The sequence below is a fragment of the Nyctereutes procyonoides genome, unplaced genomic scaffold (assembly GCF_905146905.1).
Source record: "Nyctereutes procyonoides isolate TBG_1078 unplaced genomic scaffold, NYPRO_anot_genome, whole genome shotgun sequence".
In the NCBI taxonomy this organism is placed as follows: Eukaryota; Metazoa; Chordata; class Mammalia; order Carnivora; family Canidae; genus Nyctereutes; species Nyctereutes procyonoides.
The window spans coordinates 26575790-26594634 of record NW_026575024.1 but is presented as its reverse complement, the minus strand read 5'-3'; the positions used below and the strand labels follow the sequence as shown (position 1 = coordinate 26594634).

The 18845-nt window shown below is 50.2% G+C and overlaps 1 protein-coding gene across 1 annotated transcript in view; it reads left to right on the top strand.

Annotated features, from left to right (window-relative positions):
* TTLL9 (tubulin tyrosine ligase like 9) overlaps positions 1 to 18845 on the top strand; it is a 42407-nt gene that overhangs the window by 11327 nt on the left and 12235 nt on the right. Inside the window, exons 4-10 of the mRNA XM_055305011.1 lie at positions 275 to 386; positions 1104 to 1289; positions 11325 to 11393; positions 12051 to 12125; positions 13308 to 13398; positions 14722 to 14762; positions 15646 to 15733. Coding sequence (XP_055160986.1) covers positions 275 to 386; positions 1104 to 1289; positions 11325 to 11393; positions 12051 to 12125; positions 13308 to 13398; positions 14722 to 14762; positions 15646 to 15733 — 662 coding nt within the window. The remainder of the gene's footprint in view (positions 1 to 274; positions 387 to 1103; positions 1290 to 11324; positions 11394 to 12050; positions 12126 to 13307; positions 13399 to 14721; positions 14763 to 15645; positions 15734 to 18845) is intronic.

Genomic DNA, 18845 nt, shown 5'->3' with positions numbered 1-18845 from the left:
AGTGATCTGGAGAGGGTGTGCTCCTCACTCCAGCTAATGGGCGCCCAGGAGGCATCAGGGCTCTGTGCAGCTGATCAGTTGATCAGCCTGGATTTGTGTAGGAACATTTCTCTAGTTCTCACTCTGGCCCCACAAAGCACATTGTAGGCAGCCATCGCCTTAAGACTCCTCATGAACATACTGCTGCTTGCGCCTCCGCTTTACCTCGCTGGGCCCCAGACCCCCAGCAATGCTGAAGTCCTCATGTGGTGACCTTTGTCCCACCCACCCGCAGTGAAGGAGAGTGGGATTTCTACTGGTGTGATGTCAGCTGGCTCCGGGAGAACTTTGACCACACCTACATGGACGAGCACGTGCGGATCAGTCACTTCCGAAACCACTATGAGGTGAGCTGGGTAGGCTGGGGGACTGAGTCAGCCAAATCACATCACTGGATGTGGCCATGAGCAGGGGCTGGTGTGGGAGTGCAAGGACCAGAATAGAAAAATGTAAGAGAATTTGGGGTACATGCCAGGTGGGGAACATGTATATAAGATACATGATGATCTAGGAGTGTGAGAGAATAAGGATCTAGTACCCGAACAACAGGCTGTCTGCGGTGGTGGGGACTGAGGTCACAGTCTGGTTGGCATTTCAGCACTAGAGATGTGTGGGGTGAGGCCCGCAGGAGCAGGATGTTTGAGCCATCTGGTGATTCCAGAGGAGAGACAGGTTGAGCAACTGAGAGCCTAGAGATGGGAGGGAGGTTTGGGAAGAACCAGACCGCAGAGATGGGACCAGAAGAGCCAATGATGCTGAGATTTGAAAAGGCTAGTGCAGCTTAGCAGTTAGAAACATGAACTTTGGAGTCAGACGGGTCTGGGTCAAATCCCGGCTGTGCCTCCTTTAAGCTGGGTGACTCCAGGCAACTGACTTAACCTTTCTGACTCTTGGTTTTCTCATCTGTAAAGTAAGGATAAGTATCCAACAGCAGGCTCTCAAAGTTACTCTTACTGTGATTGTTATTTTGTGGGCCAGAGGCTGTGGGGGCCAGTTGGGCTGGTTGGGCTGGAAGGTGGAGCAGGGCAGTGGGCACAAGCTTGCTCACCCACCCCGCTGCCCAGCTGACCCGCAAGAACTACATGGTGAAGAACCTGAAGCGATTCCGGAAACAGCTGGAGCGTGAGGCGGGAAAGCTGGAGGCGGCCAAGTGCGACTTCTTCCCCAAAACCTTCGAGATGCCATGCGAGTACCACCTGTTCGTGGAGGAGTTCCGCAAAAACCCAGGAATCACTTGGATCATGAAGCCTGTGAGCGCTCAGTGCCGGGAGCAGGGGGTGGGGGCTGTGGGGGGAGGCCTTCCCAGGCACCAGACGGAGCAGGGCTCCTTCATAACTCTGCCTGGCTTTTCTGCCTTCGATGCACCATCTGCCTCTTCCCAAGGGCTGACTTCATCTCCATTCCTTTGCAGTATGTGCACCCAGCCCTGACTGCTGGTACACATTAGATGCTCAATACATGTTTACCAGGTGAATGAGTGATCCCCAGGAGCCAGGGCAGGGAATCCAGAGCCATGCTAGAGCTCAGATCCCCACCTCTCTTCTGACATGAGTGAGATGGTGGTGGCCAGGTCATGCCAAGCACGTTACTTGCCCTGCTTGGTTCTCAGGACGGCCCTTGGGAGGAACTATTAAAGATGAGGAGACTGAGACCCATTTATTCAAACCTTCCTTAGATACTCACTGAGCACTTGCTGCGTGCCAGACCTAGACCTAGGCCCTCAGCACGTGGGAAGTGGGTCTCTGCCTTCCTTGGGTGCAGACAACACAGAGACATCTGTGTGAGTAGAGCTGTGCTAAGTGTCAGTAGGAGGCTCTCTGCTGCCAAGCAGGCTTTGCTGAAGGGGCACTGGCCTCTGAGACCAAACACTTTGGTTCAAATACAGCCTCTACCACTTACTAGCTGTGTGACCTCAGGCAGATTACTTAACTTCTCTGTGCCCCAGTTTCCCCATCTGCAAAGTGAGACTGAAGTACCTGCTTTATAATGCTCTTGTGTGATTAAGTGAATTAATGCAGGTAGAGGTCACGTTAAGCACTCCATAAATGACAGCTGCTACAGTTATTATTATTAAAAGAATTAGTAGGGATCCCTGGGTGGCGCAGCGGTTTGGCGCTTGCCTTTGGCCCAGGGCGCGATCCTGGAGACCCGGGATCGAATCCCATGTCGGGCTCCCGGTGCATGGAGCCTGCTTCTCCCTCTGCCTGTGTCTCTGCCTCTCTCTCTCTCTGTGTGTGTGACTATCATAAATAAATAAATAAATAAAAATAAAAGAATTAGTATTGGCTGTGGCCTGAAGGATGCAGAAGGGTCAGTCTGGAGAAGGGCAGAGGTAGGGAAGAGCATCCGGAAGAGGAACTGCATGCACAGAGGCCTTGCATCCAGAGGTAGCCCATCAGGGATTAAGAAACTGAGTGGAGGGCAAGGGTGGCAGAGTCATTACCAGCCTCTCTATTCTTCCTTGAGTCAGGGCTGGTTTCTCACCACAAAGCCACCAGAGCCTCAAATGGCATCATCAAAGCTCCCTGCTATTTTCCGAGTTTGGGAATGTGCCAGGCCCCAGGAAGGGAGCTGTGGGGAGCAAAGAGGGGGGCAGCCTTCCTTGTGCAGCTGGGGACTTAGGGCCACTGTTGGCCGTTGCATATTTAGCCAATAGCACAGGTGCTCAGAACGGCAGACGAAAAAACTATTTGGATGCTCCCAACTGGGTCCCAGGCAATATTTCCCTGGGGCGTCCTGCTCCTGTCCCTGGTGAGGCCCCAGGGGAGGCTTGCACCCCCTTCTCTACAGCCAGAGGGGAGGGGGTTAGGCAGAAGAGAACTGCAACCCACATGGCGGTTCCAGCTCCCAGCATTATCCTCCCAGACAAATGGTAATTTGTGCTAATTGGGAAGAGCAATCGCATATTAAGTTGATTCCTTTCCCAGCCCAAGGCCTTTGTTAGAGGCAGACACAAGACGGCTGTAATTAAGAGGAGGCATCTTGGCTGCTCGAGTGTGTTCTCGCCCCTGCAGAGCTGCGTCACCCTATCTGGGGGTGCGGGGTGCAGAGAGTGGGTGATCTGGGCTCTAACTCTGTCCTCGCCGCTTAAGAGCCGTCTGACCCAGAGCACGTTCCTCCACCCCTCTAAGTCTGCGTCCTCACCTGTAGGTAAAGTGGAAGTAACCAGTCTACCTACCTGAGGGGATCGGGAGAGAATCCAGTGAAGCAATAAATGTTCTATACATGAGTTATACAAGTTATATAAAGGGTTTGGCACTTAGGTGTCCAGTCCTTGACCATTTTTCCTGGGATTTCCAAGAGTCCAGGCAACACCTTCTCTTCCCCTGCCCCTGGAAAGCACCAGGTCGGCACTTCCCAAACACGAATGTACCCATTGGGCACCTGGTTAAAGGCAGAGGCTGATGCAGCAGGTCCAAGTAGGGCCTGAGAGTCTGTATTTCTGACCCCTCCCAGGTGAGGCCCTTGCTGCTGGTCCGTGAACCACACTTTGAGTTGTGAGACTGTAGAGGCGTAATTCTCAAACCTGAGAGTGCATCAGAATTTCCTGGAGAGCTTATTAAGCCCTCCTACCCCCATCCCTCAGTGTCTGATTCAGTAGGCCTGGTGTGGGGTCTAAGAATTTGTATTCCTTTGTTTTTTTTTTGTTTGTTTGTTTAAGATTTTTATTTATTTATTCATGAAAAACACAGAGAGAGGCAGAGACATAGGCAGAGGGAGAAGCGGGCTCCATGCAGGAAGCCCGACATGGGACTCTATCCCCCAACTCCAGGATCACATCCTGGGCCAAAGGCAGGCGCTAAACCGCTGAGCCATCCAGGGATCCTCCTCCTCTTTTTTTTTTTAAGATTTATTTATTTATTTGAGAGAGTGTGTGTGCTGGCACAGAGAGAGCTGAGGGAGGGGCAGAGGGAGAGAGAATCCTGAAGCAGACTCCCCTGCTGAGCGGGGAGCCCGACATGGGGCTCAATCCCAGGACCCTGAGATCATGACCTGAACCATAGCCAAGAGTTGGATGTCCACTCAGGTGCCCAAGAATTTGCTTTTCTAACACGTTCCCCAGTATAGCAGCCAGGGTTCTTCAGAGTAGCAGAACCCTGAACCTCTGAGCTCGAGTTCTGGGATCCTATTGTTTGGATTCCTTTGGGATGGGGAAAATGTAAAAAAAGAAGAAAAAATAGGACAATACTCCAAATTTAGAAAATAGAGGGAAAAAATCCCCAACGTCCCCACTCTTCCCACAAGGCCTGTCTCTGGGAGCTATTGTGTCCTTGCGCGCCCACACACAAGAGTTTTCACATAGTTGCCGAGGTGGGGCCGTGAGGGCAGCCACTGACCTGCCTTTTCCCTCCGGCCATCTCCTCTGCACAGTCCCCTAGGGCCCCTAGGGCCTCTCCAGTGGCAGCAGAGCAGGGGCGATGAGGGGGCGAGTTGGACTCAGAAGGGAATGAGCAGCATCGTCCCCTCTATGCCATCCATCCTCAGGGACCCCTCTTCCCACAGAGCTGAGCCCCAGCCTAGCTCAGAGCTCTGCGATCACTCTCAGAGCATATAAACAAGCCCTTAGGTTTGCCATTTAAAAGCCCAGGTGATGTAAAAATTGCATCGATCCGAACTTCTTTTCCATCTGAACATTCTCCCCTCCTACCAGCTCAGGCCCTCTGGGTTGGCAGGAGGTAAGAAGGAGCCAGACCATGGGACCACCTTTGCTGGTCTAGCCTCCCTCATATGTCTGGGAGGCAGGTGCTGGTTGTCAGGGCCCCAGCCTGTGCATCAGTCCGGGAGGCCTGTCCCCCAGTCCCTCTGTGTCTGGTTTCAACACTTCACTCAGGGCCATGAGCATCCTGGGCAACCACTAGGCTATTCCTGGCTCGGGCGGCCTCTGTCCAAATTGTAAGAAAAGAAGAACAGAATTTAACATTCTGTTTATCAAGTTTACGCCATCAGAGCTTCTCAAACCTTTGCACTGCAATCTTCTAAGATTTGGGGGATGCTTTGGGCAACAAGTAACAGAAACCCCAAATAACAGGAGCCCAAACAAGAGGGCAGGGGTTCTGAACGGTTCTCATGTCTTGGGTATCTTTGGCATCTGGTGGAAATAGTGTTTCACTCTGTCACAAAATAGTATTTTTATTTTTATTTTTAAAAAAGATTTCTTTCTTTCTTTCTTTCTTTCTTTCTTTCTTTCTTTCTTTCTTGCTTTCTTTCTTGCTTGCTTTCCTTCCTTCCTTCCTTCCTTCCTTCCTTCCTTCCTTCTTTTTTTTCCCTTTCTTCTTTCTTTGAGAGAGAAAGCAGGGGGAGCAGCAGCAGAGGGAGAGGGAGAAGCAGACTCCTTTCTGAGCAGGGAGCCCGATGTGGGGTTCTATCCCAGGACCCTAGGATCATGACCTGAGGAGAAGACAGATACTTAACCAACTGAGCCACCCAGGCACCCCACAAAACAATGTCTTTGAAAGGATAGAGGAATCTTATTATAAAAGGAAACAACTATATTGAAAAACAGTTAAACAAACAATCTGGGTCCTCTGAGAAACAGATGCCAAGGCAAGACTGAACATGCCAGTTCTGCCTGGAAGGAATAGGGGGAGGGAATGGGGAGAGCTGGGACAGTTGTCAGACCCCAGTGAGGGGGAGAGGGGGGGGAAGAGAAGCACCTGGAGGCCTTGGGGAAGCCTCAAGCCAGAGGAAGTCCTCTCAAGAGCAACCCAGCCTTCATGGCCCCCAAGGTCCTCAGCCAGCAGCAGGAACAGCCCTTGCGAGAGAGGCCTGGCGAGCACAGTGCAGCTGGCAGCAGTCCAACACTGTCCCGCAGTCAGGGACCTGCTAGTGCCTCTCACGACAGCCACACAAACTGTGAAATATTCTTTCTGCCCTAGCAGTTTCCTTGACGGCTAAAGAGAGGTGGTGGCTGGGTGGCTCAGTCGGTTAAACACCTGCCTTCAGCTCAGGTCATGATCCCAAGGTCCTGGGGTGGACCCTGTATTGGGCTCCCTGCTCAGTGGGGAGCCTGCTTCTGCTTCTCCCTCTCGCTCTGCCCGCCACTCCCCCTGCTCATGCTCTCTCAGTGTCTCTCTCTGTTAAATAAATAAAATCTTAAAACAAACAAACAGCTAAAGAGAGTCTAACAGCAGGCTCCAGAGTTACCATAATTTCAAAGTCATAATGAGTATAAACAATATTTTGAGATGTCTGCAACCACTCTAACGTGATATATAAAAATAACAGATTTCTTTTGAGAGTGAAGTCACAGGCGCGGCTACTACTGTTGTCTGCATTCATGATGGAAAGTAATGGGAAAAACTGGTTAGGATGAAAAATTTTCTTCTTACTCAAGCTTACAGATGCCAGGACACTTCCTTTAATGATGGAAGGTCAACGCCAGAGATAACTCAACAACACTGGGTAGTTCCCACCCAGAGGACTGGCTGCTCCTCTGGGTCACAATGCAGCTGCCACAGCTTTGGCTTTGCCTCCTCATGCCTCTACCTGCTGCAGGAATAAAGGAACACCCTGGTCTTGTGACCTTTGAAAAAGATGCAGACTTCCCAGAGATCACAGCCGCAGACTTCTGGCGCCTGCTGGCCCATGCCTGAAGCAGTCACTTGGCAGTGGGAGCATGGGGCCACTGGGAAGGCTCAGACTCCCAGAGGGCAGGGCCACGGGGAAGAAGTGATCCAAATGGGGTTCTCTTGGGAGCACCTGGCTGGCTCAGTTGGTGGAGCACGTGATTCTTGATCTCAGGGTTGTGAGTTCAAGCCCCATGTTGGGGATAGAGCTTGCATCAAACAAACAAACAAAAACAAATGGGGTTCTGTTAGCAGAGAAAGAAGGGAGGTTTTTCCCCCTACTCGGGGTTGTTGAGTAGACCACCAACCATACGTGTAACACCCAATGCATGCCATGTGACGAATGCCACATGATGAATGGCCCCATCCCCAGAGCAGGCAGTGGCAGCGGGCCAAGGGCCATGAGTGGCCACAGGCCGTGCAAAATCAAAGTATGGCTTATCCTGATAATCCATTCATATTATTTTCCAATTAATTTATCTTTTTATAAAAGTAATATATCTTACTCCCAAATTTCAATTAAGATGGATACTCCCAGGAGTAGGGCCATGTCCTTTGTGTGATTTTGTGTACCCCTTGTCACTTTGCAGGATGTGCATGAGCCTTGGGCTTGTGAAGCACAGATTTAATTACCTAGGTTTGTCACCTACTGGTTGGGTAACCTTGAACAGAGCACTTGGCCTTGTTCCTTGGTTATCTTGGCTGCAAAATGGGGATAGTATTAATGCCTACATCGGAGATTTTTTTTTGGCGAAGCTTTAGCAAGGTAATGTGTGTCAATCTTAGAAGCATCTGCCATTGTTATAAACCAATCCCCTAAAGTTAGTGTTCTGGTTCTTTGCTGAACCCCAAAACTCAGTGGCTTGAAACAAAAATCATGTCTTATTTTGTTCCGAGCCTCCAGTTTGGGCAGCACTTGACAGGGAAGGCTCATTGCCATTCCAGCATCTACTGGGACGGCTCCCACCAGGGCTGGAGGATCCGCTTCCAAGCTGGCTCACTCACTCAGCTGGCAAGTCGGGGCTGGCTGTGGGCTGGGAGCTTAGCCAGGGTGGAGGGCTGGAAGACTCAGTTGCCGTCCACGTGGGCCTCTCCATATGACCTGAGCTTCCTCCTGGCACAGTGGCTAGGTTCCAGGGGCAACCATCCCCAAAGAGAGAGCTGTGTGGATGCTGTCTTGCCTTTGACCACCCAGCATTGGCATCCACGCAGCGACACTTCTGCCATATGCGATGAGTAGAGACAGTCCTAAGTGCTCGCCCAGATTCAAGGGGAGGGCACACTGACTTCACCTCTTGATGGAGGGTGGGGGTAGTAAGGTTGTCGAAAAACATATGGGACTGGAAATATTTTTGTGACTGTTTTTGCAAACTACAATCTGCTGGAGCTAGATAGTAGGTGATTTCCAGTCTTAACAACCATGATGTATCACCAAGCGGGAAGTTTATTTTCCACTCTTGAGGATTATTCCCTTAGGAAGGCATCTTCTGGAATAGGCATGTTTGCTAACATACCAACAATGCTTCAGACAATAAAGGCATCTTACCTCATCACAAAAAAGGTAGGAAGTTCCAGGCTTGGGGATGGGCTCAATGATACTGTTAAAAGCTGAGGTTCCTTATCTGTCTTACCTGTCTTATCACTCTGCATCTTCAGTGTGTTGGCTTTCTGCCATCAGATGTGTCACCGTGTCACATCATGATCGTGTGTGACAGTTGTAGGCCTCACCTCCTCAGACTGTGGCATTCAAAAAAAGAAAGGAGCAAGGCGTTTCTTTGTTTCCCTCCCTCCCTCCCTCCCTTCCTCTCTCACTCTCTCCCTCTTTCTCCTCCTCCTTGACCCTGATATTTTTTAACAAAGAAGAAATTCATTCTCAGAAGCCCCAAAGCCCCAAGCAGATGACTCTGTTGGTCTCATTGGCCAGAGCTAATCACGTGTTTCCCAAGAACTGCAAGGGTGGCTGACAAAAGAGGTGTGTGGTCTTTCCAGCCTCCTGGTGAGAAGTGGGCTTTGCGGGCCAGAGAGAAGGCAGCCAAGGAACGTGGGGGTGGGGGTGCCAAGATCAAAAGGCAGGATCCTTAATAAAACTTCTTAATTGAAGTTTAGTACACAGAATATGCCCGAGTTGTAAGGGGGCAACTTGGTACATTTTCACGAGTTGAGCCCACCTGAGTAAGAAGCACCCATAAACACAGCGGTGCCAGCCCCTCAGCAACTCGCTCCAGACCCTATCCCACTAACTACCCCTCAAGTCCCTAACAGCATAGATTCATCTGTCTGCCTCTGTTCTTTATATCATGGGAATCACGAAGTATATCTGAGTGCACCTGATTTTTCTCCCTCAACATTACGTTCAGGACTTTCATCCTGACCAGTGCAGGTGACTGTACACTGCTCATCATTATTGCTATATACTGTTCCAATTGTGTGAATATTTATCCACTTGGGAGTTTCAAGGTTGGAGCTATTACGAATTGTGCTGCTATGGATAATCCTATACGTGTTCATGGGCACCCTCGTGCATGCATTTCTGCCGTATAGGTGCCTAGGAGAGGAACTCCTGGGTCAGAGTGGGTGCCTATGTTCAATTTTATTGGATGCTGCCCATTTCCAACAATGTACACTCCCACCGGCAGTTGTGAGTTCGTCTCTCCACAGCCTCACCAACACTTGCTGTTGATCGTTTTTATTTTTTTTGATTTTTAAAAAATTCTTTTTTGGGATCCCTGGGTGGCGCAGTGGTTCAGCGCCTGCCTTTGGCCCAGGGCGCGATCCTGGAGACCCGGGATCGAATCCCACGTCAGGCTCCCGGTGCATGGAGCCTGCTTCTCCCTCTGCCTGTGTCTCTGCCTCTCTCTCTCTCTCTGTGACTGTCATAAAAAAAAATAAAATAAAAAATTCTTTTTTAAAGTTTTTTTTTAAGATTTTATTTATTTATTCATGAGAGACACAGAGAAAGAGGCAGAGACATAGGCAGAGGGAGAAGCAGACTCCCCTCAGGGAGCCCGATATGGGACTGGATCCCGGGATTCCAGGATCACGCCCTGAGCCAAAGGCAGACGCTCAACCACTGAGCCACCCAGGTGCCCCTATTTTTTAAATTTTAATTTTTTTTATTTTTTAAATTTTTACACTTGATCTTAGCCAAAAGACCGAGAAGTGAATTATTTTTTTAATTTTTTAAAAAAGATTTTATTTACTCATTTTAGACAGACAGAGCCAGTGGGGAGGGGCAGAGAGAGGGAGAAAGAATCTGAAGCAGACTCCACACTGAGCCCAGAGCCCAACGTGGGGCTCAATTCCACTACTGCTGAGATTGTGCAGAAACAGAGTTGGACACTCAGCCAACAAGTGAACTACTCAGGCGCCCCTATTGTTCGTTTTTAATTTTAACCACTCTCAAGAAGCATGGAGTGGTGTCCTCTTGGAGTTTTCACTTGCATTTCCTTGAGACCAATGAAGTTGAGTGGTTTTTCGTTGTTTACACTGGGTGATCGTCTGTGAAGTGACTTTAAGCCCTTTGCAAGGCTGTGAGCTGTTGGAAACCCTTGATGCCACTGATTAGCCGCTTCCCAGAAGAGCTGTGCACATGCAGCTGCCCCTGAGCCACTGCCAGTGCTCCACAGTCTTGTGGGCACCCCAACTTCCGGGTGGACACACCCCTGAATCAGTCACCCAGCGCTGTGGGCAGAGCAGAGCTGGGTTTAGCTCCCACTTCTCCCATGACTAGGAGCCCTTCGTGCAGTGCACAGCCCATGCAGCCATGCCCCATGCCCGCTCTGCCTCCCCTACATTGTATGAAGAGCCTCACATTGACCCACTAGTGCTCAGAGAAGAACAGAGGGAAATGAGAGTTTGCATGCCCTGGAGGTCTTAATGACTCAGGGGAAGAGATGACTCAGGGGGACCAGCTCAGTGGCTACAGATAATCAAAGTGTTCTGGGGCCCAGGGATCAGATTTGTTTTAGGAGGCCCTACAAGCCAGAGCCAGGCTGGCGAATTTGAGCTCAACACAGGTTAGGCTGGCTGTGAAAGCTCCACAGGGTCTAGGTCACCGCAATAGAATAACGTCCAGCACACAGTAGTCACCTATTACCTCCTTTTGGGATAAGTGCTTAATAGTGCTCTCCTGCAGCAGATGGGCTGCGTCAGGAGGGGGGCAAGGGTAGTGAGCTCCTGGGCACCGAGGACCGCCAAGGCCAGGTAGGTGACCATCATGGAGTGATTTCAGGAGTGATGCCTTTGATGCTGACTGCTCTGCATGATATTAAAGATGTTTCCAGCCCCTAGCCTCTGTGAAGCTATGAATTATCCATGCTGGGATTCAGTAGAGGCAGACTGATTAGTATTAGCTGAAGCAAAACCTAATTAGGAAGGCAAATTGATTTCCAAAAAAAGAATTGGATGATGTGTTCCCAAGACTGTTAGAAATGGTTTTTTAATTGTCTGCTCTTTTGTATTATTCATGCCATTGTTTGCCTTTGTGAGTGAAATCGGCCTGTCTCTCCTCCCCGCTTCCCTCTCCCTCCCGCCAGGCTTAGTACCTTCTCTCTGGCCCGCCCCAGGGCTGGCGCTGGGCTGGGCCATTCCTCTGGGGATAGCTGGAAGCCCAGGGGAAAGATAGAGACAGAAATGGTGGAGAGGTGCCCCAGGCACAGGGTCCCACAAGGAAGCACAGGGAGCTGAACGCTGACCTTTCTGCACTTACTCCCACCCCAGGTGGCCCGGTCTCAGGGAAAGGGCATCTTCCTCTTCCGGAGGCTGAAGGACATCATGGATTGGAGGAAGGTAAGCTTACTTCTCCCCGTTGTTGCTACTGAAACCCCCCTCTGCCCTTGCTGCCATGAGGCACCCCGCCTTTCCTCCTTCAAAGCTTGGAAGGCTGGTGGAGAAGTTCTGCCCCTGGGCCTCCCCATGGGAACGAGGTCTCTGAAGTCAGATGGCCTGGATTTAAATCTTGATTTTGCCCCTGAATAGCTGCGTGACCTGGGGCAGGATACATCACCTCTCTGCGCCCAAGTAAATGAAGGGTGGTAGCAATAGTACCTGCTGAGGATGCAATGAGCTAATATGCCTAAAACCCAAGAACATGGCCTCTGTACCTGGGCCTGCTGCTCACCTGGTTGGGGAGAGTTTGGCCAACTCTTGCTGTGGATCCTAGGCTGAGCCTGAGGTAGCTCCCTTCCTCCCCATCGCCCCATCCCGATCCCAGGACCGGTGTAGTAGAAATCCTGGTTCCAGTCCTGCCTCTGCCACTCAGCAGCTGTGTGGTCTTGGGGAAATTGCTGAACCCCTCTGAACCTCAGAGATGATAATAGTCCACGTGAGTAACAAGAGCAGGATGACCAGCTCCTACACAACCAGCACCTCCCACATGTGCTGGTACTCAATGAATGAATTTCCCCTTTCCTCCGTGCGTTCTGATTCCTCCCATGAAATCATCAGGGTACCGCTGGAAAGAAGCTCACCGGCTTGGAAGCCCCGCCGGCCCGGAACGCTGTCAATCCCTCTGGCAGCCATGTGAGTACAGATTCAGGGACCCAGGAAGGGAAGGCCTGGCCCATCAGTCTCAAAGTGGGTTGGGGGTGGGGAGGTGACAGTAACTGTAGAAAATTCCACCCTGGGGGCTAATAGTCCTGAGTTCCAGAGGCTCCCTGCGCCAAGGCTGTTGTGTGACCTCACCAAGCATGTGACACTTGCCTTTGGGCCTCAGCTTCCTCCCAAGGTTACCATGAAGGGGGCCGGTGGGTGAGAAAGGGCTTTGTGGACCTTGAGGTGCTGTGCTGGTGTGAGCGAGGGCATTGCCATCTTCTTGAGCTGGGCTGGTCCGGAGAGAGCTTGCAGGCAGAGACAGGAGAGGAAGGTCCTTGGGTGCCTGTGTGGCGCTCTGGGCAGCACCAACCAATGGGACCTCCTCTGGGGGTGGAAAGGCGTGTCCTGTGCTCTCCGCGGTATTGCGACCGCTAGCCACGTGTTGACATCGAGCACCTGAAAAGCTGCTGGTGCGACTTAAGGGCTGGAGTTTAACTTTCCTTTCCTTGCTTTCTTTTATATACATGAAGTTTACCATTTTAACTGCGTTTCAGTGTATAATTTAGTGGCGTGGCATATATTCACATTTTGTGCAACCACCACACCGTCCACCTCCAGAACTCTTCTATCCATTTCCAGAACTTCGTTCCCAAGAAACACAAACTCCCTATTTTCCCTCCTTGCCCCAGCCCCTGGCAGCCACCTTCTACTTTCTATCTCCATGGATTTGACCACGCTGAGGACTTCATCCAAGTGGACTCAGACAGTATTTGTCTTTTGCGTCTGGCTTATTCTTAGTGTGATGTCCTCAAGGGCATCCATGTGGGAGCATTTAAGTTCACGGACTTTTAATTGGTTTAAGTGTAAATGGGCAGTGCAGGTCTGGAGGTTAAATGCCGAGGCTTGACCCAGCCTGTGGGTCCACTTCCCAGCTGTACCACCGCACAGCTGTGTGACCTCGGGCAAGTCAGTTCCCCTCTCTGTGCTTCAATTTCTCTCCTATAAACTGGGAATAACATGAGTACCTACCTGATTAGAGTTGATTTAACAATATACTTCAAAAAATATACCCCAAGTAGAGTACCTGACACAGTACCTCCTTACGCGGGGAATATGCTCCATAAATGTTTTTTTTCCATAAATGTTAATAATAGTTATTGTTATAACTAGGATTCGAGAAGTTCTGATGACCAGAAGGATGAAATCCCCGTAGAGAACTACGTAGCTCAGCGCTATATCGAAAACCCCTACCTAATAGGAGGTGAGATGGCCGCCTTGGCTCAGAACAGCGTCAGTGCCACTTTGGCTGCTTTCACCTCCTTGGGCAACGTCCTCCCCTCCCTCCCCCAATGAACCCCAGCTGAGACCTCATCCCAACAGCCCCGATTCCCATGTTCCGCAGCCTGTGGCATGCCCTCTTGGGGACCCCCAAGAGACTCGAACCCAACATGCCTAAAATCCAACCTTGCCCTCCCCCTGCCATGTGGCTCATTCCTCAGCCTCCCCTTGCCCTCCCCCTACCATGAGGCTCTTTCTCTAGCCTCCCCATGTCCCCAGCTCCTCCAGGCCCTCCTTGCTAAGCCAGAGGTCAGAGACCGTTCCCCATGTGTCCCTCTCTTCCCCTCCCTGCTCTTACCTCCATCAGGCTCCCTCAGCTCTTGAATCTGTCCGAGCACCTTCACCTCAGTTCTGGCCACTGCCCCCTCCCATCCTCACTGGTGCCCACTGCTGCTCTGGGTCCCTGTGCTCCACTCCAACACGGTAGCCAGGGGGACAAGATACCCTTCTGTGGCTTCCCATGGGTGGTGAAACAAAATCCAAAAACTGCATGTGAGCTGGCCTCTGCTGACCTCAGTGACCTCACTGCCCTCGTCTCCTTCCACCCTGCCTGTGCTGACAGCCTCTGCTCTGGCTGTTCCTCCTGCCCCACAGCTTGTCCCTCTGGGCTAGGGGGGCACTTCTCTTCCTGTAGGTCACTACTTCTCCATGATCCCGTGTCTTCAGCCTTTCTCCAGCACTTTTTTTTTTTTAAGATTTTATTTATTAGGGATCCCTGGGTGGCGCAACAGTTTAGCGCCTGCCTTTGGCCCAGGGCGCGATCCTGGAGACCTGGGATCGAATCCCACATCGGGCTCCCGGTGTATAGAGCCTGCTTCTCCCTCTGCCTATGTCTCTGCCTCTCTCTCTCTCTCTCTCTCTCTCTCTCTCTCTCTCTGTGACTATCATAAATAAATAAAAATTTAAAAAAAGATTTTATTTATTAGAGAGAGTATGCATGCACGGGGGGGGGAGGGACAGAGAGAGAAGCAGGCTTCCTGCTGAGCAGTGAGCCTGATATGGGGGCTCAATCCCAGGACCCCAAGATCATGACCTGAGCTGAAGACAGACACTTAACCAAGACACTTAACCAAACCACCCAGGTGCCCCAGCCTCTCCCAGGCATTAACCCTCTCCATCAGTCACCCTCTCTTTGTACCCCATGTGTTTCTACGGGCACTCGCCTCTGTCTGTCCATCACTATAACCAGTGCAGTGCCTGGCACACGGTCTGTATTTGTTGCATGTATTCTCTCCTTGCCTGACAGGCCGCAAGTTTGATCTGCGTGTCTATGTGCTGGTGATGTCGGTGAGTAACTAAGAGGGGGCCCTCCTCTAGCAACAGGTAAGGAACAGAAGGCAGAAGCCATTCTAGGGGGGCACCTCTGTGAGCTTGTCTGATTCTGCCTGCCTGGGAGAGCCCAGGGGGCATCTGAGGATGAGGTGAGGGGGGTACACAGATCTCATCTTAGAGAACCATCTTAGAGACCCTAGAGTCTGGATTTGCCCTCCATGTCAGCCATCCTTGGTAACCACAGCTTTTACTGAGCACCTACTAAGTGCTAAGCCCTGTTATTCAGGAGGTTTTATTTCATGTAGTCCTCCTAAGAACCAGGGAGGTAGGTTCTATTATTACCCTCATTTTACAGGTGAAGAAACAGATACCGAGAGGTTAAGTGGCTTGCCCAAGGTCACACACTGGTGACTGACACAGTTGGGGTTCGAATCCAGACAGCCTAGCCCCAGAGCCTGATCTCAAATGAGGAGTTTCTATGCTCTCCCCACCCCGACTCATTAAAAACCTGTTCAAACCTTCATGCTATGCTGCTCTCTGCAGGACACAGGACATAGGGGTGTGGGAGGCAGGCTCAGCCCCTGTGCTCCCCGAGCTCAGCGTCTGGTGGAAAATATGGACACGCCCTGAGCCTGCCTCCCACAGCCCTGTGTCCCGTGCATATCATGAAGGTATGTTCATTCTGTTCCCTTCTGCATCTTCTTCCCAGCCCCCAACACCAGGGTGGGAAGGCGTATAATCTGAGGCTGATGCTGGAGCCGATTCTTGAGGGATGATGTGGGAAGGAAGGAAGGGCGCTCCAAGTGGAGGAAACAGCAGGTGCAAAAGCCAGGAGGGGCAAAAGTGCTCCTATTCACCCTCCTCCCGTTCCTCTCCCTCCTTTCTTGCCTCCACACAGTACATCCCGCTTCGGGCCTGGCTGTACCGGGATGGCTTTGCCCGATTCTCCAACACCCGCTTCACCCTGAGCAGTATTGATGACCAATGTATCCTGGGATCTCTGCCTACCCATCCTCCTGCACCCTGCCCCTTCCCATCACCGGCTGGTCTGGGCACAGGAGATGCAGTTGCGAGCAAGGCGGTCCTGATCACTCCCTCTGGGCCCTGATAGTCTTATGGTCGTGGCGGAGCCCCCAGTGATGCCAAAGCGGCAGCCCCCGCTCTGTTCAGAGCAGCTCCCCACAAACTGCTGCCCTGCTTGACAATCACTTCGGTGGTGTGCCTGCCATCCACACCGATTCACAGTCACAGGATGGGAGAGTTTGAGCCCTTTTGGAGAACGTTGCATCCTTTCATGTGCTTTAGTCATTGGCTTATGTATTCACTCAAATACGGTGCCCTTTTCACCCATCAAACTGCAGAGACAAAAAAATTGATAACACACTATGTTGGCGAGGCTGAGGAGATACGTGTGTTGCTGGTGGGGTATACATTGGCACAACCCGCTTCAGAGGCAATCTGGCAAAATGTCTATCAAAAGACAAAAACACATACCCTCTGACCTAGCAATTCCCTTCTGGGAACTTACCCCTACATGTACACTCACAATATATGAAAAGAGAGGTTTAGAGGCTATGTACTGCACCGCCTTGTAAGTGAGAGCAAAAACAAACAACCCAATAGGAAATAAAGAATGGCTTATTTTCACGATGGCCTACTACACAGCTGTTAAAAAGGAACAGACAGCCATGCTTTATGTACAGATATGAAACAATCTCAGCGATGTATTGTTAATTGGAAAAAACCCGAGGTATAGAACTCTGAAAAGTATGCTTCCTTTTACATTACAGATTATATCTGTCTATATGTGTGCATCTGTGCATAGACATCTCTGGAAGGAAGTACAAGAAACTGGGAATAGAAGTTGCCTTTGGGAGGGGACTTGGACAAGTGGGGACAGGGGTGGGAAGGAGATAATATCCTCAGACACATTTTGATGTCTTTTGACTTTTGAACCATGAGAGTGTATTATCTGGCTAGAATATCCACATCAAAAATAAGGTTTCTAAGATTTTTAGACATGAACATCGGAAGAAAAGAGGTTGACAATCCAGGAACAAGGAGATGGCAAATGAGCAGGACTAGACTACCTGCATGTGGGAGGGAAGAAATGGAAGGTCTTGTGTCCGCGAAGCTTCTGGCGTGGGCAACCCAGCTAATGCTTCCAGCCAATTCCCACCTCTCTGCCTTAACTTTGTGTCTCAATTACGTGTCCGCCTGAGCTAATGCATGTGCTCTGCCTGTGTGTTGGAATGGGAGAGGGCCCTCCTGAGGATATCCTACAATTTTTCCCTCTATTTTTCCAACTTCAGCGTTTTTAGTATGTTTCATTTTGTAATTCTTTTTTTTAATAATTTTTTAAAATTTATTTATGATAGTCACAGAGAGAGAGAGAGAGAGAGAGGCAGAGACACAGGCAGAGGGAGAAGCAGGCTCCATGCACCGGGAGCCCGACGTGGGACTCGATCCCGGGTCTCCAGGATTGCGTCCTGGGCCAAAGGCAGGCGCCAAACCGCTGCACCACCCAGGGATCCCTCATTTTGTAATTCTAATACACATTTCCCAGATGCAAGTTAACACCTACTTTAGGTTCATTTTTTTGGCCACCATGATTTTTGTTCAATGACACACATAGGGCAGCCCCGGTGGCTCAGCAGTTTAGTGCCACCTTCAGCCCGGGGTGTGATCCTGGAGACCCGGGATCAAGTCCCACATCGGGCTCCCTGCATGGAGCCTGCTTCTCCCCCTGCCTGTGTCTCTGCTTCTGTGTGTGTGTGTGTGTGTCTCATGAATAAATAAATAAAATCTTTAAAAAAAATGACACACATAAAGCACTTAGCCAGTGCCAAGCCCAGAGTGAGCACTCAGCACATGTTAGCTGTCCTCTCTCCCTATTTAAAAGTGTTTGTCGACAAATACCCACCATTTGCTTCAACGTGGATGGACCTGGAGGGTATTATGCTGAGTGAAGTAAGTCAATCAGAGAAGGACAATTATATGGTCTCATTCATTCGGGGAATATAAAAAATAGTGAAAGGGAATAAAGGGGAAGGAGAGAAAATGAGTGAAAATATCAGTGAGGGAGACAAAACATGAGAGACACCTAACTCCGGGAAATGAACAAGGGGTAGGTAGTGGAAGGGGAGGTGGGCAGGGGGTGGGGGTGACTGGGTGATGGGCACTGAGGGGGGCACTTGGCGGGATGAGCACTGGGTGGTATGCTATATGTTGGTAACATGAACTCCAATAAAAAAATTTTTTAAGTGTTTGTGTATCTCCAGGGTCCTGGGGCCTTAATAAACAAATCCCAGCCCCCCCAGGACTACTTCCTACTTAACGAGGCTTTGCTGTTTTCACAGTGAGTGAATTCACATTATTTCCCACAACTTCTGTTCTTTGTTCTGAATTTTTAAATGTTGAAATATTTTAAAATATTTTTTACTTTTTTAAAGCTTTTATTTATTTATTCATGAGAGACACAGAGAGAGGCAGAGAGATAGGCAGAAGGAGAAGCAGGCTCCATGCAGGGAGCCCAACGTGGGACTCGATCCAGGACTGGGATCACGCCCTGAGCCAAAGGCAGATGCTCAGCCACTGAGCCACTCAGGTGTCCCAAAATATATATTTTAAAGACTATAAGAGAAATCTAGGCATCCACCATCCAGATTTGACAGATGTTAATATTTTGTCATATTTGCTTCATATATTACATATCCGACTTCTAAAATAATAAAGCAACTTTGGGCACCTGGATGACTCAGTTAAGTGATTTGGTTTCAGCTCAGGTCACGGTCTCTGGGTCATGAGATCGAGCCCCACATCAGGCTATGCAGAGTCTGCTTGGGACTCTCTCTCCTTCTACTTCTGCCCCTCCCCCTGCTCTCTCTTTCTCTCTAAAATAAAAATCTTAAAAAAAATAAAGCAACTTTGATTCACAAAATAAGACAATATATATGTACATATATATATATTTTTACCATTTTATTTATTTGACAGAGAGAGAGAGCACACGCGTGTGCTGGTGCATAGGCAGGGAAAGAAACAGAGGGAGGAGGAGAGGCAGATTCCCCACTGAGCAGGGAGCCCAATGTGTTTTGA